Here is a 25,328-nt window from a genome sequence, read left to right as displayed (position 1 = left end):
CTTGCGTGACCCTAGTAAGAAGTTAAACAACCCCTGCGTCCCAATGTGCATACTATCCGCCCTAAATAGTATTGACAATTACTAATGTCACATACTTTTTAGGATGGATAGTATGCACATTGGGACGCAGGCAACGTGTTGGAAACTAATAATTTTATCTCGTTGAACGCGACCTTTATTTTGAAAAACGAACTGTTTTGACCTTTGCTACGCCTCTGTCTGACCGTGTCGCGCTTCACAGTATTGGGCTTTTAACATTCTGAATTCAGACTCCAGGTTGGTCAGGTATTCATCTAGAAATTATGTTATTTGAACAGTTCCGTTTCTTCATTTTACATAAACGGGTGTACGACTATATGGATGTCTCCTTTTGGTTGTGAAGTTTTTACTTAACGTTACACCTAATTCCTAGTTACAGTAGACAATCAAACGGCTATGAGATGCGCTAACTAGCCTGAAGCTACATTGTAATGAAATAAAGCGTTGCTCGTTTATTTAATTCAAAAGTTCTTCACCGGAAATAAAAAAAGAAAAATCGGTTTCACTCGATTTGAAGTGGAAAAGGAAGCGGTTTCGCAGAATCAGATTTGAGGAAGCTCTTCTGCTGTGTGTGGTTAAATCTAATACCAGGGGGAAACCATGGGTTCAAGATACACTAAACTGACTAAAGTATTACCATGGTGTTCTTTGAAGTCACGTTACCACTGGAGAGTTATGTAAATACCACACTTTCTGAGAAGATGGTAACGTTAGTCGTTGTATTTATATTAAAGTACAATAATATTGCCATCTGATATCATTACTGTAAGTTCCCTTGGTGCAATCACAGTGCTTTTCTGAAAAGAGATTATATCTTGATATTAGGTAACTTACTATAAGTTCTTCTTTCTGAAAGTTATTAGGCTTAAACTCAGTCTGAGATCATAAAGTTTCTGAAGCTGTTATTGAGGTTATTATGTTCTCAGTCCACAGGTCCTGGTGTTTCTATGATCCCTGGGTCTCTTCACAGCATCGATGGCCGATCATGTGGAAAATAATACGGTCAATAATGTGGTAAGTCTGATTTGTGAGGCATATATTGTGATTGTTTTAAACTAGTGCTGTCAAATCGATTTATAGCATCTGACATAAAAATGTGTGTATGTGGAGTACCGGTCAAAAGTTTGGAAACATTACTAGTTTTAATGTTTTTTGTAAAAACAGTAATATTGTTAAATATTATTTCAATTTAAAATATTGGTTTTCTATTTTAATATACATTAAACTGTAATTTATTCCTGTGATCAAATCTGAATTTTCAGCCTCATTACTCCAGTCTTCAGTGTCACATGATCCTTCAGAAATCACTCTAATATGATGATTTATGATCAATGTTGAAATCCGTTTAATATTTTTTATAACATGTGATGCTTATTTTAGGATTCTTTGATGATTAAAAAGAACAGCATTTATTTAAAATAATAATATTTTCTAACAATATACACGTACCGTTCAGAAGTTTGGGGTCAGTCATTGTTTTTCTTTTCTCTTTTTTAAAGAAATTAATACTTTTATTCAGCAAGGATGTGTTCAATTTATAAATAAAAAAAGTGGTAAAGACATTTATTGTGTTAGATAAGATTTCTATTTTGAAGAAATGCTGTTCTTTTAAACTTTTTATTCATCAATGATTCCTGAAAAAAAGTATCACAGGTTATAAAAAAAAATATTAAGCAGCAGAACTGTTTCCAACATTGATCATAAATCATCATATTATAGTGATTTCTGAGGGATCATGTGACACTGAAGACTGGAGTAATGATGCTGAAAATTCAGCTTTGATCACAGGAATAAATCACATTTTACAGTATATTAAAATAGAAAAGCATTATTTGAAATTGTAATAATATTTTACAATATTACTGATATTTCTGTATTTTTGATCAAATAAATGCAGGCTTTGTGAGCAGAAGAGACTTCTTTCAAAAACATAAAAAATAGTACTTTTTCCAAACTTTTGACCGGTACTGTATATGTACACACACACACACACACACACACACACACACATATATATATATAAGGGGTAAGGGGGGGTGTCGTCATACATACACTTGTGTGTGAGGAGAGAGACCTTGTACTCATTGTGATTGTTTCAAAGCAGCTTTACAGTGATAATAGGAACTTAAAGTAACAGAGATAGTTTTGGCTTGTGGTTTTCTGATCTCAGGCCAGTTAAGTGTCATTTTCGAGGTGCTCTCGTTGGTTTGACTCTAAACATGGTCTGAGACGTCGTTTAAGCATTTATGCTTCAATTGATCGTAGAACGATTACAACCAATCAACTTAGGCTTACGATGCTTTTGAGAAACGCAACACAGATCCACATGACAGTCACTTCCTTTCATAGATATGTCTGTCGGCTTGATGCTCATTCAGTTTAATGATGTAAAAGTGGCGAATATGAACGCTAGATTAAATGAACGCAGTTATGAGGTGTGTATAATTTAAGCTAAATAACTCTCGCTCGATTGAGACTAACAGGTAGGGATGGGACGATTACCGGTTTCTCTATAAACCACGATAAAATGTACTGACGGTTATTATTAGCGTTTAAAATTGAATTATCATTAAAACCGTGTTTGATTATCGCGATTTTAATAACTCACTGTAAATCCAGTTTATGGATTATGGATGGTCCGTTGTGATGTGTGCTGTGTTATAATGCGTTGCTATTGACGACGGTCATTATAAGGAAGGAAATGCTGCATAATATAATCTTGCTTAAAAAAGTGCATAGAGCTTGTTTTATTTGTTGTTTGTTGATTTTCAAATATAAAACTTATAACTTCTTAACTTCGTGATAATATTGATAATCACGATAATTTTGGTCACTATTATCGTGATATGAAATTTTCATACCGTCCCATCCCTACTAACAGGAGCTGCTGGTCATTTCTCTGCCGTTCGATTCTCGATTTTGAATCAAATTTCGATATATGCGTAGATTTGACTTTAGATTTGATCATAGATTTTAAATCTAGCATTGAATAAAAATTTGATTCAGAATCGAGAATCATCTTGCATCGAATCGTGGGATTGATAAACCAATAGACCTTATTCAGAGCAGCGCCTCGACAGGTATGTGAAGTGAGGCTGTGAGGGATTATAGACTTGCCGTGTTTCCAGTGGCATCCGCTGTAAAAAGCTGGATGAAGCTCCTAGATTACGTACAGTTTTCCACAGCTTATATCGTCGGGAGTTTTTTGTCAACTGAAATGAGATATTTTCCCTGTGTTTCATGAGCAGAACAATCCAAAAACACATTAAATAACAGTACAGCCCATTGAAGAGATGCATGTCTGTCCCGCTCATCCTCGCTTTCATTCCCATTAAAAATCAAAGATGGCGCTGCTGTGAATAAGGTCTGTAGTGGAATGAAGTCGATGGAGGAGAATGTCATGATCCGCAGTGTCGAACGCTGCAGTCCGTTAGGAGGAGAAGAGATGGGGAGCAAGCGTCTGCTGTCCTCAACGGGTCGTCTGTGACCCTGACCAGAGCCGAAACCAGACTGCAAATGGTTTTGTTTTATATGGACCTGAAGCTGCGCAGCAACTACCTTTCCCAGCACTTCGGAAAGAAAGGGAAGGTTGGAGACCGGCCTGTAGTTGGCAATAACTTCTGGGTCCAACGTGGGTTTTCTGGGAAGTGTTCTGATGACAGCAGTTTTCAGTGTAGCTGGAGGACCTCAGTGATCATGGGACTTATGACACTGAGGTTTGAGTTCAGCAATGCTGTGGGAAAAGGGTCCAGGGCACAAGCTGACGATGATGTCCTCAATCTCTCGCTGTGAGATAAACAACAGAACGGTATGGATCAACAGGCGGGAGCTAGATAGGAGAGAGTGGATAATGTCGACTTTTTCTCTGAATAAAGTGATACAATGATTGCTCCTCTGTGGCTTCAGAGTGAGAGGTTTCTGGTGTAAGGAGGATGTTATTTATAGTTTGGATCATCATGTTGTTTCTGCATTGAGATTTCCCATGATGACACACACTGGTGTGTGGAGCAGATCAGAAGAGGTGTGTTCAGGGAGGTTGTGTAAGAGCGAACCGCACCCATGTCAGATAAAGCTATGAGGGCTTGAGGTATTTATCAGTGTTTGTAGCTTCAGGCGACACGTATCTGAGTCCAGCTGGAGAAATCTGGCACTTTTTCAATGTGTTCGTTTCCTCGTCACTGCCGGGATGAACTTGGACACGCGTGTTGAAATCCTTCTTGCAGATTCATCAGATAGCACACGTTGTTAGTTTTCTTGATGTTAATGTCCGTTTCCTCAGGTTCATGGCATTACATCTTTGACAGAGATTTGTTGGAGGCACTTACTAGTGGAAACCAGAAACAAACAGTCATTCAGATTTTCATATTCATCACAGCACCAAATACTTGGATATAATAGGCTATTTATTTTTTTATTTGTTTACACTAAAACAATTTTAATGTGGAGTAAGATATGCAAATGTTCTGATTCTTAATTATTGTCCTCGATAGTTGTGTTCTTTTGCACTTTAATCTGTTTGAAGCATTTGTTTACTGTATACATTCTTGTGTATTATTTTATTGTATGTAAAGGTTCAGAGTTCTTGTTGTAATAAGTTATCAAAAGAGCTCCACGTCAGCAATTATCGTGATCAGAGTCCTGAGAATAATGTATCATGTTTCCACAAAAATATGAAGAGCAAAAGCTGTTTTCAACATTGATAATAATCAGAAGTGTTTCTTGAGCATCAAATCATCATATTAGAGTGATTTCTGAAGGATCATGTGACTCTGAAGACTGGAGTAATGATGCTGAAAATTCAGCTTTGATCACAGGAATAAATTACAGTTTTAAGTATATTAAAATAGAAAACCATTTTTTTAAATTGTAATAATATACTACGATATTGCTGTTCTTACTGTATTTTTGATCAAATAAATGAAGCCTTGGTGAGCAGAAGAGACTTCAAAAAAATTTAAAAATAGTAATGTTTCCAAACTTTTGACTGGTACTATCTATCTATCTATCTATCTATCTATCTATCTATCTATCTATCTATCTATCTATCTATCTATCTATCTATCTATCTATCTATCTATCTATCTATCTATCTATCTATCTATCTATATATACACGCACGCACACACACACACACACACACACACACACACACACACACACACACACACTCATACACACACACACTCACACATATTATATATTTACAAACGTTTATGTTAGATGACTATTTTAAACACTATTATCTATTAGTTGCTTATGTATTTTAGGGATTGGTAAATGTTATATGGTAGATCATTTTTCATTGTAGATATATATTTCACAATTTTACCGTTATTACTGTAATTTTGTCTTACTATAAAGTAAATGCAGTCTTGGTGAGCAGAAGAGACTTAATTTAAAAACTAAACCCTAAACATTTGAATGGTAGAGTCGAGCGAAGCCTTTCATTCACTCTCGTTCTGCTTTATTTCTCTCTCTCTCTCTTGTAGTCTAATGACGGAGCGGAGATCGTCCGGCACACGGAGACTCCCGGCAGGAACGAGGTGGAGATGAACGGACAGCCGCCCAGCGCTCGACCCCCACAGGTGCTCACCGACGCCGAGGAGGACGAGGACGAGGAGCTGACTCTCAAATATGGGGCTAAACATGTGATCATGCTGTTCATTCCCGTTACGCTGTGTATGGTGGTGGTTGTGGCAACCATCAAATCGGTCAGTTTCTACACGCAAAAGGACGGACAGCAGCTGTGAGTATCATCACTGGAATCTAATCTTCCTATTATGCACTTTAACAAAGGCTTGATTTTGTTTTCGGGCTCCACTAAAATAGGTTTTCATGCTTGAATGTTACAAAAACACTGTTTTCCCCATATTTGTTGTAGGGCTGTCAAAATGGCTGAAAAGCTTCTTGAATATTATCAAAATTCGAATTATATCCTAATTCTAAAGACAATACTTAAAGTCAGAGGAAAAAAGTACTGTATTGTCTCCTATGTCTACACGAGGGCGCAAGTGAGCGCAATAAGCAAATATGAAATGACATTCACTTTAAAGGTGCATTAAGCAACTTTTCATGTTAAAAATACCTATACTAAATACCTAATACCTATTTCTAACCCATACATGCTTAAACAATTGCCTGATGGGCTGAATGAGCCCTTCTATGATCACTGCGATTGCCTCTATAATCCTGTACAGTAAAATAAATAAGAGGGATTCGGGACGGAATCGACTGGGCGTGACGTCATGCGCGTTCACGCTCACCTGGCTATGTCTGGCAGGTTTGTGTATTCGCCGCCATTATCCGCATCAGCGAAGACAACTCAAGCAACTTTTGCAAAAGTAGAAGATGGATTCAAAGAGACCGGCTTCTAGTTCAATTCCAAACCCCAACGCAAACTCCACGTAACCGCATGCACAACTCTGGCTGCAGTTTCGCGTGTCGCCAGAAGGGGGCATAGTTCTTGCGCAATGGACCTTTAATTCACGCATTAACTTTTAAACAATTGTTCTTAACTTGAACTTGACGCACAACGTAATGGCGGCAATTGACGCCAATTCAAACACACAGGGCTGGTCAACCGCGTTCGTCATTACGTTGTGCGTCAAGTTCAAGTTAAGAACAATTGTTTCCAAATTTAAAGTGTGAATTAATGTGAATGTCATTTCATATTTGCTTATTGCGCTACTCTTCGATGCGTACGGCCGTCTGCCGGAATCTAGTTATTTTAGTCGATAAAGTTTTAAATATGGATATTTTTCTTACACGAACGCATCGCTTCCCTTCAGAAGGCCTTTATTAACCCCCGGAGAGCCGTGTCGAGCACTTTAAAGGGATAGTTCAGGATTTTAGACATGAATCTCTATAGCTTCCCCATAAGCAGTGTGGTGCATTGACCATGACTTACCCCCGACAGCGTCCTGTGAGCCGAGCTCCGGTCCAGTTTTGGTCAAGATGAAATTAGTCCGGCAAGATTGCTGGGGTCACGGCAATAAAGCTTTTTTCTTCTCAAATCAATATGTGTTCAAAAGAGTGATATATTTGCGTCACTAAAACGTTGTCTATGGAGAGGTCAGACCTCGTAATGGCTTGGCACTATTTTCTCCCCTGTCATATCACTGCGCGCTGCCGCTACCTACAGCCAGCTGCGAGCTGCGCAGGCGCACACCACTTTTTCAGTTGTTCGGCAGTGTTTACAGCAGTGTTTACGTGCTCAGAACAGCTACACGAACGAGCTAACATAGCTACTCACCAAGAGCGATCAGTTTGTACAAGCTTTGTAGAAAATGGTGCGGAATTGTGACTATCCGGACTGTACAAACAAAGATGTGGCGCTTTCTCCTCACACATTTCAAAGATTTCCTGTGGCAGATGTTGCTCTGAGGCGACTTTGGCTCATTGCTCTGGGCTTCAATGTGAACACCAAACTGGCAAAAAAGAAGCTTTATCAGCTGCTGTAGTCAGACATGTTATCGTTCTCTTTACGAGCTGTAAACAAAGTGACACGTGCGCGGCTCCCAGCTGGCTGTAGGTAGCGGCAGCGCGCAGTGATATGACGGGGAAGAAAATAGTGCCAAGCCATTACGAGGTCTGACCTCTCCATAGACAGCGGTTTTGTGCTGCAAATATATCACTCTTTTGAACACATATTGATTTGAGAAGAAAAAAGCTTTATTGCCGTGACCCCAGCAAACTTGCCGGACTAATTTCATCTTGACCAAAACTGGACCGGAGCTCGGCTCACAGGACGCTGTCGGGGGTAAGTCATGGTCAATGCACCACACTGCTTATGGGGAAGCTATAGAGATTCATGTCTAAAATCCTGAACTATCCCTTTAATCATGAATAGATGCACTTTAATGGACTTCCTAAAACAAAAACCCATTCACTCCCATTATAAAGCTTGGAAGAGCCAGAACATTTTTTTAAATAACTCAGATTGTATTCGTCTGAAAGAAGAAAGTCATACCTAGGATGACTTCAGGGTGAGTAAATCATGGGCTAATATTCATTTTTGGGTGAACTATCCCTTTAATGCAGGAATGATCACAGTCCTGCTCTGAATATCACAAGCATCTCTATTACTTCAGCTTATAGTTAGTGTTGGATTAAGTAAGTTGATTGAACAAACCCATAACACCTAATATTACAGTTTTTCACAATTGCTAAGACACTAAACTCCACTCTCTGAACCAAATTCTCAATAGGCAAACCAATATGTCGAATATATCACTCTTTCTGCAAAGTTTAGGCAGTTAAGACACTGTTTGCAAATCTCTGAACACATTCTCATTCATTAAAACACATTTTACACTGAGATACATTTGTGTCGCAAAACACTGAACACAAGGCGAAAGTTAAACACAGTTGTCATCGCTTACACACAACGACTCCAGATTGTTCACGGTTATTTTTAATGGTGTGATCAAACCAGCTGTGTGAAATATGAGCCAATTCGGAGTGTACCCTGAAAGATGATACAAACAATAGATGGAAACAATCTGACAGGGAGAGGATGAGGATGAGGACGAGGAAGGTGTTGTCGAGGCGAGATCTGTCAGGCTAGAAGGTTTTTCCCGTCGACTGAGAGACGACATTGCTTGTGATGTGGACAAAGTCCTCAGGCCAGAGCCAGCAGGAAGACATGATGCACAAGCAGAATAAAATCTCTCACTGACCTTGGTTTTGTAGGTGCATTACTTACAGTATTTGAGTGTAGTGTAACATGCTTTCATGTAGAGTTTTGTTTGACATTTTTGTCTTTTGCAGTATTTTCAATGGAAGCTTGTTTCTGCCACAGAATAAAACATTTTAAAAGATAATTGTGACTTTTTTCCTCAGAATTGCGACTTTATATCCCACAATACTGACTTTATAACTCGCAATTGCATGTTATAAAGTCAGAATTGCGACTTAATATCCCACAATACTGACTTTATAACTCGCAATTGCATGTTATAAAGTCAGAATTGCGAGTTTATATCTCATAATTCTGACTTTATAACACAATTCTGACTTTATAACTCGCAATTGCGACTTTATATCACGCAATTCTGAGATAAAAAGTCAGAATTGTGGGATAAAAAGTCGCAATTACCTTTTTTTATTCTGTGGTGGAAACAAGCTTCCAGATAATACAGACATTCAATACAATACAGACATTCGATAGGCCTACTATTCAATATTCAGCACAATACTACACTTGCAGTGCATACAGTATACAATATATTCACCTTACTCAGTTGCAATTACTATACTTTATGCAATTGCAAAAAAATGTTTACTGTATAGAATATAAAAAAATTTTTGTGTGTGTTCTCCATTTTTTGATGTAGTGTCTAATGAATGATCTGTAGTGTTTATAATATTGACTCGTGTGTGTATGATCTGAAAGCATTGTTTGATTTTGAGTACAGGTGAAATGATTTTGAAGCGATTGTTTGACTTTGCCAGAAAATTCAGAGGTTTAGTTTTAAAATTTGGATTTGTGTTTAATGTTTTGAGAACATAAGTGAACGTTTCAACAAGTAATGTGTCTGAGCAAATGTGAAAAACTGTAAATATCTGTGCATAATTCATCCCAGCTTCAAATTTAAAAAATCATGCAGATTTTTGTGTTGATCAGGCTTAAGATTTGTGTCTGGCTGATAATAAAATGTGTGAAAAACACTCCCATATATGCGCATTGAAGGAGGGCCTGAGACGTATGTTGAGGCAAGAGAATATTAGAGCTTTTTTACACGGCAAACACCTTCGTTTGTCAGATTCGACTGATTGTCTGAAATGATCGAGTTGTTCTGGCACCATTTTGTAGCAATAAACCACATGCCCTATTTTACCGTCTGTAGTTTAAATCATCTGTGCCTCAGTGGTTTATGAGAGAAGAATCGTCTGAAGCTGGTCAGTGTCCAGTGATGCAGTTACAGTGACTGTCCTCTAGACTGCGCTAATGTCCCACTGACCCCTCATCGCTGTCTGAGAGAGAACCAAACACACTAGAACTGTGAAAGTTTGGGGTCAGTAAGAGATTTTTTTTTTTTTTGAAAGAAATTAATACTTTTATTCAGCAAGGATGAATTAAATTGATCAAACGTGACAGTAAAGACATTTATCATGTTACAAAAGCTTTCTATTTCAGATATGCTGATCTTTATAACATTCTATTCAACTTTCAGAATCCTTAAAAAAATAAAAAAAACACTACTGTTTTCAATAATGATATAATAATAATAAATGTTGAATAAAAGCAGCTTTACTGTATTTGTGATCAAATAAATCCCACCTTGGTGAGCAGGAGAGACATAAAAAAATATTACCGATGCCAAACTTTTTAACGGGAGAGTGTGTGTGTGTGTGTGTCTTTAAAACACATCATTAATCTGAAGTTAAACCTGCTTCCTGGAAGGTTTAATGTAAGCCAGGACAGTTTAGTCCTGAAGTCGCTGCTCTTCCTCCAGGAAATCATGGTCATCATCTGTCATGTTCTCCAGAGCTCTCAGGAATTCATCCAAGAAGTGCTCAGTATATTCATTAGCAGCTCTTAAACGCCTCTCATCGGGAGTCCGCAGCTGGGGCTGGGACTTCATTTATTTTTTATGTTTATTGTGATGTTTTTTACACAACAACTGTATTGTCTACTGTAATGTCAACCCTGAGATTGTTGTCAAGCTGACGATTCTTACCTAAAGTTGTGTTTTCCTTGTAGATGTGTGTTCATTTCCATTTAATTCATGTTTTTAATTAGTCTTTTTTTCTCCTGCCATTGTTTTCCTTCAATTTGCTTCTCAAGTTTAAGCTTTTCTTGGTTCATTCCATGTTTAATAGGCAACTTTAGCCGTGCTAATTCAGATTAGCACACTCGGTTTTAAACGAATCTTGTTTATTTTAGTTCAAGGCTTCATCATAGTCCAGGTGTTGGTAATCTGCACTTAATCTGTATTTCAGAAAGCCATGATTAACGATTCTAGATTAAGGCCTGATCACGTCTTAATCCGGGAAGCCGCCCGTCTGTGTTCAAGTGAAAGAGCACTATTATCTCTCACAGTTGAAATTTCCCCTCTTTTGTTTTCTATTTATATAAAGTTACTTGAGAATGAAGTGTGTCGGGCAATAGACAGTTTTGAGAATGACGTGTGTGTGTGTTCGCAGGATCTACACCCCGTTTCGCGAGGACACGGAGACGGTGGGTCAGCGCGCTCTGAACTCCATGCTGAACGCCACCATCATGATCAGTGTGATCGTGGTCATGACGCTTGTGCTGGTGATGCTCTACAAGTACAGATGCTACAAGGTCGGTTCACTGGTGTTAGTATCACACTCATGATTTGTGCTCTCATGCTGCAGGTTCATGACTTGTTTTTGTTTGTTTTTTTGCAGGTGATTCAAGCCTGGCTGTTCTTCTCCAACCTTCTCCTCCTCTTCTTTTTCTCCTTCATTTATTTGGGGTGAGATCCGTTTCTTGTCCTAGCGTTGGGCTTCAATATTATTGAAGTGTTTATTATGTTTCTAGCATGTTATATGTTTGGCAACAGTTCTTCTAACCCTAATTGATGGAGTGAGTAGCTTTACATTTCTTAAACAACCACACTAAATGTTGTGACGTCGTTTCCATCAAGAGGCGCATACGTTTTTGGTCAAGATCTAGTATTGACAATGCAAGAGTCCAGCACATCCCAAAGACTTTCAATGAATTTAAAGGGTTAGTTCACCCAAAAATGAAAATTCTGTCAGTAATTACTCACCCTCATGTTGTTCCAACCCCGTAAGACCTTCGTTCATCTTCGGAACACAAATTAAGAGATATTTGATGAAATCTGAGAGCTGGATCACTCCTCCATAGGCTTCTAAGGGATTGAAACTTGATGGCCCAGAAAAGTTGTTAAAGACATCGTTAATTTAGTCCAAGTGACTCCAGTGGCTCAATCTTAAGTTTATAAAGTGACGAGAATACTTTTTGTGCGCAAACCCCCCCCCCCCCCCCCCCCCCCCAAAAAAACGACTTTATTCCACTATTCATTTCCTTCTCTCTGGGCCTCGAGTGAGTTCACGTAGTAAAACAGCACAGCGCTTCTGTGTTGTACGTCACACGTAGGCTCACTATTGGCCGATGCTGGTCATGTGTGTGATGCGTGTGACACATGCAAATACTGACAGAATTTTCATTTTTGGGTGAACTAACCCTTTAAGGTCTGGACTCAGAGGTGCCAGTTCATGCGTGCAAATGATTCTTCATGCTCCTCACAACCATTCTTTCACAGTTTGAGTCTGATGAATCTTGACATTGTCATCCTGGAATATGGCCATGATGTGTTTGATTGTTTAAGAAATGAAAAGCTTCACACTCTATCAATTAGGGTTAGAAGAGCTGTTGCTAAACATATAACATGCTAGAAACATAATAATCACTTCAATAATGATGCAGTCATAGACTCTTAAGCATTTGTATGGATTGGAAGATTGTTTCCATCACAGAAGAAAAAATTTAAAAGATAACCGACTTTTTATCTCTGAATAGCATGATATAAAGTTGCAATTGTGTGTTATAAAGTAAGAGTTGAGAGATATAAACTCGCTATTCTGAGAAAAAAGTCAGTCTTTTTCTTTTCTTCTTAGAATTGGACTTTATAACTCGCCATTGCGATTTTATATCTCACAATTCTGAGAAAAGATGTCACTGAGAAACTCGCAATTATGAGATAAAAAGTCACAATTATATTTTAAAATGTTTTGGCTTTTTTTTTTTTTTTTTTTTGCCAGTGTAAAAACAGTACAAACGTAGTTACCAATGCTCATCTTATGGTATGATGACAGATGCACTGTGTTTCTTCACACCAGGGAAGTGTTCAAGACGTACAACGTGGCAATGGACTACTTCACGGTGGCGCTGATCATCTGGAACTTCGGTGTGGTGGGAATGATCTGCATCCACTGGAAGGGTCCTCTGCGGCTCCAGCAGGCGTATCTGATCATGATCAGCGCTCTCATGGCCCTGGTCTTCATCAAGTACCTCCCCGAGTGGACCGCCTGGCTCATCCTCGCTGCCATATCCGTCTACGGTCAGTGAAAGTTCATCTGGTTCATATTTACAGTTATAAAATGGCTAGTTCCAATCCTTGATTCTGATTGGTCAACAGCTGGGTTTTATTCACGATAAAACACGGCTATGACCGCTTCACCCAACGGTTCTGTGTATCACTACACAATACCCCTAGCAACCACTCTTAGCAACTTAAACATATGTTTGATCTCATTGATAGCTTTGTTCATTGAAGCTAGAGTAGAGTATTGTGTGTGAGAGATCGAGTAAGCGAGTGTTCCTGCATTGACAGTAGACATAGCATTTCCCTTCAGGTCAGTCCTATATACATCATAAAAAATTCTGAATGTCCGCTGCCATATCTTGTCCTTTTAACAGTTAAGGGGTTTTCCCGAGCCCTAGTCATGTGTCAGTTGCGTCTTGCTTTTCCGTGTTCACAAGTTTGAGTCCTTTCAATGTAAAAGTCTTCACTACTGACAGGCTTCACTACTGACGCCATCTAATGGCGAAATAATGCATGTAACTTCTGTTGCTGTTTACGGTCAGGGACTATTTTTTCCAGCTTTTAGTGATTATACTTCATGAAAGATCCAATCCCTCCGCTACACGCCTAACAACGCCCTTCAGCCATTATTCACGATACAGCACAGCCTCTCGTACCTTATTGCTTACTCATATACTGTAGGGATGCACGATATATCGGCCATCATATCGGTATCGGCCGATATATGTTCATTTTTGATGTTATCGCTATCGGCCCGATTGGCCTATATATTAAAGCCGATAAATAATGGATTATTTCCTTCAGCTGAGACGCTTCAGATGCGCCCTGCTCAACATGATGGTTTTGAATTGCTTGAAATATGATTGAAATCACTTAACAAAAAAACAAAAAAAGTCATATAGGCTGCATAAAATTATAATGAGAACATTAAAATTGTGTGCTTGGGACGTGGATTTGAATGGTGAGACTTTTGTTTTTGTAACCAGCTCTCAGAAATGATATAAAATTGTTCGATATTTTGCTTTCAAAAATTATATAAAAATTTGGATTTAGATTTATCGCCCAATATATTGGTCACCGGCTTTCAAATATAAAGAGTTATTGGTATCGGACAAAATTTCCATATCGGTGCATCTCTAATATACAGTATTTTGTACTTTTGTGTCTGTGTCTGTACTTTATTGGATTATTTTATTTTGGTAAACTTGCTTTTATACATTCCAGTGCATAATATCATACTTTTTGCATTTCATAAACAATTTCAAACTGAAGAAATTGACACCCGTACTGTGATTCGTGAATAAGCTAATTATTTTCAAAGAACCAGTTGAATTGGTTCGCAAATCACTCTGAACGATTCATGATGGCAGCTGTTCTCGAGTCAACAACTCACTGACTCAATGATCCGGTCTCAACTGTTCATGTCTAACTCAAAATGAACTTCGAGATCCTAAGAGTTTGAGTGTGTGCCGTTATTACTGCCAAATTTGAATATTGATTATTTTAATCATAAATAAAAATGATATGTTGTGTAAACTAATGCTGTGATGTTTGTCTTCCTGCACTTCTGTAGATCTGTTGGCAGTGTTGTGCCCAAAAGGACCTCTGCGTATCCTCGTAGAAACGGCTCAAGAGAGGAATGAACCCATTTTCCCAGCGCTCATCTACTCCTGTACGTAAAACACCTCTCAGCACTTGTGTCTTCTCAGCCTTCTGAGTGTTTTAGTCGTTCCTGTCGTTTAGTATTTAGTTGTTCCTGTCGCATTTACATGTGTGCTCCTTTGATCTGTCAGCGACCATGGTGTGGCTGTTTAATATGGCGGACGTTGCGGAGACCAGGAATAATGCCAGCCATCCAGTTCCTCAGCAGGAGAACCAGGGTGAGTCTTTGCTGCAGAATCACACACACTCTTATATTCATACTGCGGGTGATAATGTGCATGAAGCCGATTCCTTCACAGAAGAAATGTTCATTTCAGATCTATGTTTTACATTGGTAAGGAGAAACTCTGACCAATAATCACTAGTCAAGTCACCTTCATTTATCCAGCGCTTTTAACAATATAGATTGTTTCAAAGCAGCTTTACAGTGATAATAGGAACTTAAAGTAACAGAGATAGTTTTGGCTTGTGGTTTTCTGATCTCAGGCCAGTTAAGTGTCATTTTCAAGGTGCTCTCGTTGGTTTGACTCTAAACATGGTCTGAGACGTCGTTCCTCTCCTGCCAGATGACATGATCCAGAGTTCCTGAGAAAGCCTTGGATGAATGTCAGAGGAAAGTGGTAAACAGAGGAAGTCAAGTCAAATCACCTTCATTTATACAGCGCTTTAACAATGTAGATTGTTTGAAAGCAGCTTTACAGTGATAATAGGAAATTACAGTAACAGAGATCGTTTGGCTTTACAGCAGCTCTAGAATAAAGTTATTGTCCATCTAAAGTTAGTTTTGATTGATTCACTTCCGTTGCGAAGATCATTAGTTATTAACTGCTTACACGACACCGTTCTAACAGGAAACCCTTAAAGGGATAGTTCGGCCAAAAATGATATTTAAGCCATGATTTACTCACCCTCAAGCCGTTCGAGATGCATATGTCAATCTTTTTTCAGATGAACACATTTTCAGTTATTTTAGAAAATGTCTTAGATCTTTCAGTGGTTATAATGTGAAGCTATGGGGTCCACCTCCTTCAAGTCCCAAAATGTGCATGCATCCTTCACAAAAGTAATCCATCCGGCTCCAGGGGGATAAACGAAGGCCTCGTGACGTAGAACGAACGTGACAGCACAGCCAGAGAGCAGAGCAAAACAAAACTCTACGTTCGTTCTACGTCACGACGCTTCCTACGCTACGTCCTACGTCATACGCCAGCATCCATCTCCGTGAACGCGTGTCGACCGCTACCGGAAGCCAGTTATTTTCATTTATAAAGTTTTAAATATGTATATTTTTACGACAAAACCGCACGGATTACCCTCAGAAGGCCTTCGTTTATCCCCCTGGAGCCGGATGGATTACTTTTGTGAAGGATGCATGCACATTTTGGGACTTGAAGGAGGTGGACCCCATAGCTTCACATTATAACCACTGAAAGATCTAAGACATTTTCTAAAATAACTGAAAATGTGTTCGTCTGAAAAAAGATTGACATATGCATCTCGAACGGCTTGAGGGTGAGTAAATCATGGGTTAAATATCATTTTTGGCCGAACTATCCCTTTAATGCGCTCCGGTCCGCTCATCCGCACAACAACAGTGCCTGTGGCTCGAGAACGCAAACCCTGATATAAGTTCCCTGGTGCAAGTCTTGAAAAATTATGAAAAAAAGTTATCTCTGCACGGATCTGTGAAAACGCAGACGGTGCACATGCGTATTACGTGTTCAGTCTATAGATGTGCGCGTTTGTATATATATGTGAGCAGACGTGTAGTGTTTCTTTACTAATTGACTACTGTTTTCAAATTTGGGGTCTAAGATTTTTTTTATGTTTTTGAAAGAAGTCTCTTCTGCTCACCAAGGATTTATTTAATCAAAGATACAGTAAAAACAGTAATATTGTGAAATATTACAATTTAAAATAACCTTTTTGTGATATAATTTAAAATGTAATTTATTCCTGTGATGTAAAGCTGAATTTTCAGCATCATTACTCCAGGCTTCAGTGTCACATGATCCTTCAGAAATCATTCTAGCTGTTGGTCATTAGTAATCCTAATTTTTGATATGGTATAAAGGCTGGTCACATGAGCATTTCTGACTGCATTCGCATTGGTTTTATTCTGTTAAGCTCTTAAACTCTGCTGTAAAGCGCTGTCAGTATGACCTGGCGTGTCTCTGTCTCCAGCAGTCGCAGTGGCGCCCACAGCTCAGCCGGAGGATGATGGGGGTTTCACGCCAGCGTGGGTGGATCATCAGCAGCACCAGCTCGGCCCGATGGAGTCCACCGACGAGACCAGACGAGAGATCCAGGAGATGCCCTCCGCACGACCTCCCGCCGAAGACGACGAAGAGAGTGAGTGTCAGCATCAGCTTCTGCTCAAAACATCCCGAGAGAAGTGCGGGTGTGCGATTAGACTTAACCAATATCACACGAGCAAGTGTGAGGGTTTCCCCAATATCTGCACGACTGCAACTGTGAAACAAGGAGTTAATAGTGTTACATATTAGACACAGTATTCTCTATTTTTTAATGAATCAGTCATTCAAAGGTTAATTCATAAAGATGACTTGCTTTGTTCCTAAATTAATCTGCTGTAGTGATGAGAAGTTCGGATCATTTTACTGACTCTCTCATTCGATCTCGTTCGTCAAAATGTGTAATTTTCTTCATTTAACTGGCTTTAAATGTTATACTTTTAACAGCCAAATTCCCCAAACACATCCACCTATGTAATCTTGATCATATTCTGAATTAAGAAATCATTATAATACAGCCAAAGATAATTTACAGGGAACATAAATGAAGGAAAGACTCGGTTTTTGTCACGTGACCGACGCGGTGAACGTTCGTGAATGACCCGTCACTAATCGGCTGCTTGAATGAATCAGTTGAATGATTGACTCATTTGTCTCATAGACCAATCTGCGGTTTAAGATTCAAATTTAAAGTATTATTTATTTATTTTTAAATTATTTTATTGTTTAATCATTCATTTATTTTAATAGCATTGTTTATGCATTTGTACTTGCAGTGTAAATACATCTAAATGCTGATTTTAGATGCAGCTTCTGCAGTGCAAAAATGCTTTTTCTTGATACTCATTTGATTTTATTTGTAACATTCTATAGTGTCTTATTATCCTAGTGGAATTTATTTATTAAACGTAAGAATTTGACATCAAAGATATTGCATACTTCTAATAAGGTTAGAAAAAAAATGCTCTTATAAAGGTAAAAATGCCCTTGAAAAACAATAAAGTTGGCAAAAATTTGCCCTTAATTAAAAAGTTTATTTCTGTCCCTACTGTACACTCCCCACTCACTGCACAGAATATGTTGAAAATGAAAAGCTTCAGGAGTCAGCTGTCAACAACACACCTAAACCAGTCAAAACACAAAAACACACTCAGCAAAATATGAAAATATCGAGATATCACTTTTGTCAGTATTACACACACCTAGTCCTGAGATGACATTCAAATAATAGTTCTGATTCAACATGCCGTGACACGCTTATATTAGCAAGTGATGGATATAGTCATAAATTCTGAGATGCATGTTAATGCCTGGTGTGAGTTGGGCCACAGCTGTTTTATGTACATTTCTAGGTGTTTTGTAGCACTAATGATCTAGTGAACACTGGTTTAAAATAATGGCCAGTCGATATTTCTGTTGTAATTATCCGCATCAGCCAAATACATTTAGTCATAAGCGGGACTTGTATTTTAACAGCGCTGAGAGCCCAGTGCCCGAGTCATATTTATGTCATGTTTACTGTGAGTAAAATGAGCAATGCCTGGTTAGTGTGTCACCCTGGCACACTTTTACTTGACCCTGAAAACGCTGGATCACGAAAAGTAAACTTTGCGCTTTGCTTTGAAACGCAACTATTTAATTAAATCACAGCCTTTTGATTTGATAAGCGCACTAGGTCATATTGTGCTTTCGATTTTAGTTCGATTGACAGACTCTTTGCCAAAGTGATGGCTCAAAATACAACGTTAGTGATCTTTTATGTGATATGAAAAATATTTTCAGTTCATTATGAAACTGGAGGGACAGATAAGACTGTGGCAGTCCAACAGAATCTAGGTATTTAATGGGAAACGCTGCAAAATAGGATTAGAGAATCAAGTCCCTGCTCTCTGAAGTATATATGTTTACTATGTATCTGTGCCTGTATGTGATGCGGTAAAAAAAAACATTTTTTAATTATGTTGGCTATTATTTTGGATGCGTTTTGAAAATGTGGTTGTTGAAGTTGCATAATATTGATAACTGCGAACAAAACCCTGACTGCTGCTGTGCACATGCTGACCTGTGTGTGTGTGTGTGTTTCAGGGGGTGTGAAGCTGGGGTTGGGAGATTTCATATTTTACAGTATGCTGGTGGGTAAAGCGTCAGCTACAGCCAGCGGAGACTGGAACACGACTCTAGCCTGCTTTGTGGCCATTCTCATCGTAAGTATCCCACAGAAAACCCAGTAAATAAGGATTTTTTCAGGTACTACTCTCCCAAAATGTATTAGCACACCTAAGCCACGGTTTCACACCTGGGGCCTATACCATGAAGCCGGTTTAGGTGGCTAGCCAGCTATGTTTCAGTTTAGTTTCCACCAACCCTGGGTTTTAGGTACTATGAAAGTAGCTTGGCTTTAATCGGAGTTCGTCGCCATGGTATCTTACGCTGCACGGCTAACCTGCTCCGGGGCAGGTTATGTAATGTTCTGGATTCGAGATCCCAGACTGACGTTTGACCAATCAGCTGTGAGCAAAGTGACACTTCTGATGCGATAAAGTCACTCCACCTGTTTCTGCTCCAAATTAAAGGTCACTACATAGCAAATGATTTTTAAAGACAAAATCGTCTGGCTTTTAGTAATGCTAATTTAGAATAATACATTTGTATGATTTAAATATTTTTTATGTAATTATTATACTTTAAATCGATCACAGGTACAATTTTAATTCATCTATTACTATTATTATGCAGAGTTTAAATTAATACATATATAAAGGTCATATAAATACGCTTTAGAATCAGTAGATGAAGCTATAAAATGACTACATGTTCAGTTCTCTCTATACCTTTATCAACTGTATTTAAACTAACTTCACACATTTTACTTGCACTGATATACAGTAGTGAGACTTTTACTTTTAGTTGTCCTCTTATAGACAGCTAATTATTTTATTTAATAAGTGAATTTCGCTGATTCCCTCGTGAGAAATGAATTCGCAGTTTCACTATTTCTCAGCATGCGATTGGCTGTTCGCTACTTATGTCACACCTAACTCTTAAACTCAGGATCAAAGCCTGAGTTGACAGAGAAAGTTGATGATCAGCATCATGGTACCAACAAAGCCTGGTTGGATTGGTTTGGTTTTGTCAACTCGAAACTAATCCTGCAACCCTGAGTTTATTCAACTACCATCATGGTACAGGCCCCTGGCTTGTTTGGAGTAGTGTTGTCACGATACCAAAATTATTGTTTCGATACCGATACCAAGTCAAGAATTGCGATTTCGATACTTTTCCTGAAAAGGGAGAAACACTCTTAAATATCATTGCTGTGCTTTATTTTAAAACCGGGACAACATTCTAATCATATAACACACTAATAAATGAACATATGACCAGCAGATATATTAAACATTTGAACAAAATATGAAATATCAAAATATAAAAAATAAATTAGAGCAATGACATTCAAGGTAAAAAAATGATAAATTTAGCAGCATTATCTCATTTATCATAAGAAACATAAGAGTTACCGGTAATAACTTTATCTTGATTCTGAACTTGGAATAAAAGTATGAACAGCGATTATATTAAACAATGTTTAATATTGGTAACATATGATAAGCCTCATTGGTGATATATTTGACATATGGGGAGAGAGTTGTGGAAGGCCTATACTTCATGTTAAACATAAATATATAGCAGCAAAGACAACGTCGGCAGTGTTGATGGCAAAATAGGCTACAGAATATTTCGTTCTGTATTGAGAGGTACCTAGAGACTTTCAAACATCAAAATGTCATTTATTAATATGTATTCGTGTCAAAATGACAGAAACATCTTTTCCTATTCTATTTGGCCTGGAAACGCTTCAAACACGCTTGCATGTAGCGTGAAAAATAGGCGTCGGTTCTATTTCTAGCATGCACGCGTTTTCCGCGCGGCTCGGGCGCGCGTGTGTCACGCAGGCAGTGTGCTAGCTCTAACCTGTTAATAAGGGAGCCGATATTAAAACGGACACGCCACGCAGCTGAGACGCACACACCACGCATCCAGTGTGTCGCCGGCCTTATAAATCTGGAACGCGGTCATTCTTAGAAGTATCGATACTAATAAATGTAAGAATCGTGACGTTTTTAATTTCTGAGAATCGCGATACTTTTGAAGTATCGGTGCACCGTGCAACACTAGTTTGGAGCGTTTGTTTTGTAACCTGGCTCGTTTTCTCCTTAGTTCGGTTTGTTTAGGCGTATGAGGACGTTTGTTTTGTTCTGGAAAAAGAGCGACTTTGTTACAATGTTGCATTTTCTCCTTGGTTCGGTTCGCTTTCACAAGGCAACCTTTCAGAGCGCACCAAAATGTGTTCCCGCAAGTCACATGCGAGTACAACTGTCCTCTTATTGGTCAGAGTTTCCTCTGCGTCATCCATCAAGATGATTGACAAGTTCGCCCCATAAGCTTATTGTGGCTTTATATGTAACTTGTCAAGACACACAAACATTAAACAAATGTAGTATGCTAGCTGGAGCCATTTACCTCCAGTGTTTGTGCTAAGCTAGGCTAGCGGTGGGTGCGTCAGACAGTTACGGCACGCACGGAGATGAGAAGGGTATGTATGGACTTGTTCCATGAAGATATTTTGTAATTTTCCTACCATTAATATATAAAACATTTATTTTTGTGAGTGAATGCAGCACAATCGCCAACATAAATGGACAACTTTTAAAGCGATTTTCTCAATGTTTTGCACCCTCAGATTCCAGATTTTCAAATATCTTGGCCAAATATTGTCCTATTATAACAAACCATACATCATCTGAAAGCTGAAATAATAATGAAAAGCTGAAAGCTTCCCATTGGTGTATAAATCTCAGTTTCCAAAAATTGACCCATGTGACCCATCCTCCAGGGTCACTTATGTTTTGCCGTATTGATTTGGCGAGGATAAGTAATAATAATAACACTAGAATACAAATGTGTGAATAAAAAAGGGGAGGGGGGGTTATAATGCAGTATAACATTACGTATAACAGGAATGCAGCTAGAGCAGGAATCAAGGCTTCATCGGGACAGCATTCTCGCACGGAGAAGCCCAATTACACAACATTTTGAGATGAAGAGATGCTCACAGAATCAGACACTCCTGCTATTCATATAGCGCATTTCCCGTTATGAATTATAATATCATTTGGTTCATTGGTCCGTTGGGTCGGATGGCTTTCACACCTCACGCCCCAGAGCTCGTTTGCAATCGGACCGAGAAGAAAGTGCATTTCATTTTATATTAAGTTTATCAATGTAATAGCATTAGACACACATGTAATCTCCAAACAAATGATGTTAGAGTATTATTTAATCAAGAATACAAATAACCTAATCACTTTTGCAACAAAAAATGCACAATTTGTTAGCTTTTTACAATAGTCTGATATATATATATTATTATTTTCCTCAGGGTTTATGCCTAACTCTTCTCCTCCTGGCGATCTTCAAAAAGGCCCTCCCAGCTCTCCCCATCTCCATAACCTTCGGCCTGGTGTTTTACTTTGCCACCGATAACCTCGTGCGGCCCTTCATGGATCAGCTGGCTGTTCATCAGTTCTACATCTAGAGAGGTCACGTCTCACACACTCCACTCTACAGCGTATTCCCAGAACCCTCTTTCAGGGAACGTGAACCCTGTAGACTAGCACACCTTTCCTCTTCCTCTGGACACGACTGGATTCGCTGTTTTTGGCATTGAATGACTCTTTATTAATTGCAGTGCCTCTCCAGTGACTGATATTTGCTTTGGTAACATCTTTTGTTTGTTTGGGAGAAAACACAGAGACCATCTAAAGTCATCTAACATGTATGAATGCATTACCCTTAGTGGATGACTTCATTTGGAGTTGGATCAACTCTGTTGTGTGGAATGGGACCAGAGCTTGCTTTGTCCACCAGATCTTGGATTCACTCTCTTGGCATTATGTTAACTCCTGCTCTGATTTAGCGAACATTAACCCAAAGCCCTCTGAATGATATGACTGTTTGCACACAGGTAGGTACTTTGAGTTTAAGATTGATGCCTTGTGTTTTCTTATCACCAACAGTGTCCATTTGACCATTTCAGACAACATCACATGTTCTGGTTTACTCTAGCATTAAATCAAGTGCTGATCCAAGCTACTGTTTTGCTCTCCTGGAAAGTATGGGAGCATAATTTTGGAATGTATAAACTTTCTCTTTTAAATTTCCTTCATGTTTGGACAAGATGTCAGGAGCTGTTTTGTTTGTTCAATTTTTTGTTGTTGTTTTGTTTCTCTTCTTTTTTTTATTCACCTGCGAAATGATTTATGAGTTACTTTTACTTTCATACTACCCACACCTTGTCATTTTAAGAAAAGATTTTGTAACTAAATTGAAAGATTCACAAATAAAGGGGTTGCTCATTTGAGCAAATTTCAGTCTTCTGTATTATATTCTGTTAAAAGAGTTTTAGAATTGAGTTTTTAGTTTTTTTCTTCAGCCCTATATCATGTAAATATCATGTACATTGGGGGTCCAAACCGTTTTGTGATCCAGTTACTCACATCACGTTTGGCAAGGCCACAAAAAGAAAATGTAGTATTCCTGCAATGCACTCAGACGTCGCCGTTTGTTGACCAATGAGCATTCAGTTGTGTACGTACTGCTTTTAGAAGATGTTTGCTCTATTTGACATATTTGTGAACCATTTTTACAACCATTCTTGTGTTAATTTGTTGCCATCAATTCAGTACAACGCTATATGAAAGACTTCAATATTACCTAACAGATTTGTTTACCTGTAGTAATTCTATAAGGTTAAGTAAGGTTAATCTGAACTCTCCAATATTGAGGACGTTGTGCGTGTGACTGACTATCCCCTAATCTCATGTGATTGTGGATCACCGTGGGGGCTCATTGTTTTTGACCTATTGTTCAGTCTCCCTGATGCCGAAGGGCCTGAAATGGTGGGAACATTTCAGAAATTCCTGAATGTTGTAGGACCGTCTCCCCCTTCACCGGCTCCCTGACCCTCTGGAACTGGCATGTTACCTGAAACCCTGGAGGTAGCAGTAGTTTCCATGGGAACCGCATGGCATGGCATGCTGGGATGGCCACTCTCCTTTGTGATTGGACCTTGGCGATTAGCGTCAAGCTGAGCCTTCACGTCCCACCTGAAGTCTACAAATCTAATCAACAGAGATTATTTAGCAAAAACACAACGGTAATGGCACATCACTAATGCTATTGCTCAGGCGGTTTTCAAAGCTCGGCATGTGTTTTTGCTTAAAAACATATGTGATGCCTCAAATTGCTGTCGGACTTTGCGAGTGTTCCCTGGTGGACGATAAAATGGCTGATTTGCATGGAATGAAGGTACTCAGCTCTTCAGATCCAGTCCTGGAGGGCCAATGCCTGTCAGACTTGGGTACCAATCTCAGTTTAACCCACCTGTCTGTAATTTGCTAGTTCTCAACATCTTGGCCCCGTTTACTACTGGTATTAAGATGTGTTTTGGTCAATCGGATCACAAGTAGACGAGTGAGACACATTCCCGTTTACACCTGGTGTTTTAATCCGTGTCTTCTGTCCACTTTCAACCACTTCTTTTGATTTCTTCGAGGGGAGGGTCAATGTATGGGCTTTTTCAGATCTTTAGATCTAACGGACAAAATAAGCTCACGCAATTCATGAACGTGACCGGAGACGACAGAAAAACACACAGGACAGTAGTTTTTGTTTCTGCTCTGACAGACGCAAGATCACGTGAGCGTGTGTTAGAAATCAGGAATGATGAGAGAACATTGGGTCTTATTCACGAATAATTGCACAATACAATATATGACAATATAGTATATAGGGTATGATTTTACCCCTAAATTTGGCATTTTGAAAGGCTGCAAATCCACCTTTCTCTGCCTGGATCCAGTTGTTTCTATGAATTGCAGCGATCCATTTGCTGTTCTATAGCTTTCGGCAGTCTGTAAATATATACCTCAGATTTCTAGTCAAATCTTTTTAGTCAATCTTTTTTCTATCCTCGAGAAATGGCAAGTGTGCAATTCTCACCAGTTCTCACAATAAACATCTTTTATACAGACCCAGATTACAGACATTAGCCAGCTGTACATGCGCGTAGATCTGCGTTATTCAGAGAAACTGAAGCTATAACGCAGCTTTTCTTACTCTTTAACTGTATTATATGATGGAATGTCTTGAAAATGAAATGAAATTGTATTATTTAATACTTTTATTATATAATTTTATATATGCAATAATGCAACATACTTCAGTATAATTATAATCGTGTTAGGATGAAATATAACTACTTAACATGATT

General features: G+C 38.7%; 1 protein-coding gene across 3 annotated transcripts; it reads left to right on the top strand.

The window, feature by feature from the left end:
- Nucleotides 1-89: 89 nt before the first annotated feature.
- psen1 (presenilin 1) lies at nucleotides 90-23,427 on the top strand. Of its 3 annotated transcripts, none has more exons than XM_084392917.1 (11): nucleotides 90-276; nucleotides 966-1,053; nucleotides 5,529-5,785; nucleotides 11,188-11,329; nucleotides 11,416-11,483; nucleotides 12,874-13,094; nucleotides 14,653-14,751; nucleotides 14,873-14,959; nucleotides 16,926-17,093; nucleotides 19,082-19,200; nucleotides 22,437-23,427. In XM_084392917.1, exons 2-11 carry the CDS (start codon nucleotides 1,015-1,017, stop codon nucleotides 22,590-22,592), a joined length of 1,356 nt encoding a protein of 451 aa, XP_084249043.1. In that variant the 5' UTR covers nucleotides 90-276; nucleotides 966-1,014; the 3' UTR covers nucleotides 22,593-23,427. The 3 variants fall into 3 exon arrangements, with proteins under 3 accessions (XP_084249043.1, XP_084249044.1, XP_084249045.1); XM_084392918.1 differs by having other exon boundaries at nucleotides 235-285; XM_084392919.1 differs by lacking the exon at nucleotides 90-276 and adding an exon at nucleotides 280-864.
- The last annotated feature ends 1,901 nt before the right edge of the window (nucleotides 23,428-25,328 follow it).

Source organism: Rutilus rutilus (assembly GCF_951802725.1).
Source record: "Rutilus rutilus genome assembly, chromosome: 21".
Taxonomy (NCBI): Eukaryota; Metazoa; Chordata; class Actinopteri; order Cypriniformes; family Leuciscidae; genus Rutilus; species Rutilus rutilus.
The sequence above is the reverse complement of the archived record's forward strand: the minus strand, read 5'-3'. Positions and strand labels throughout refer to the sequence as shown.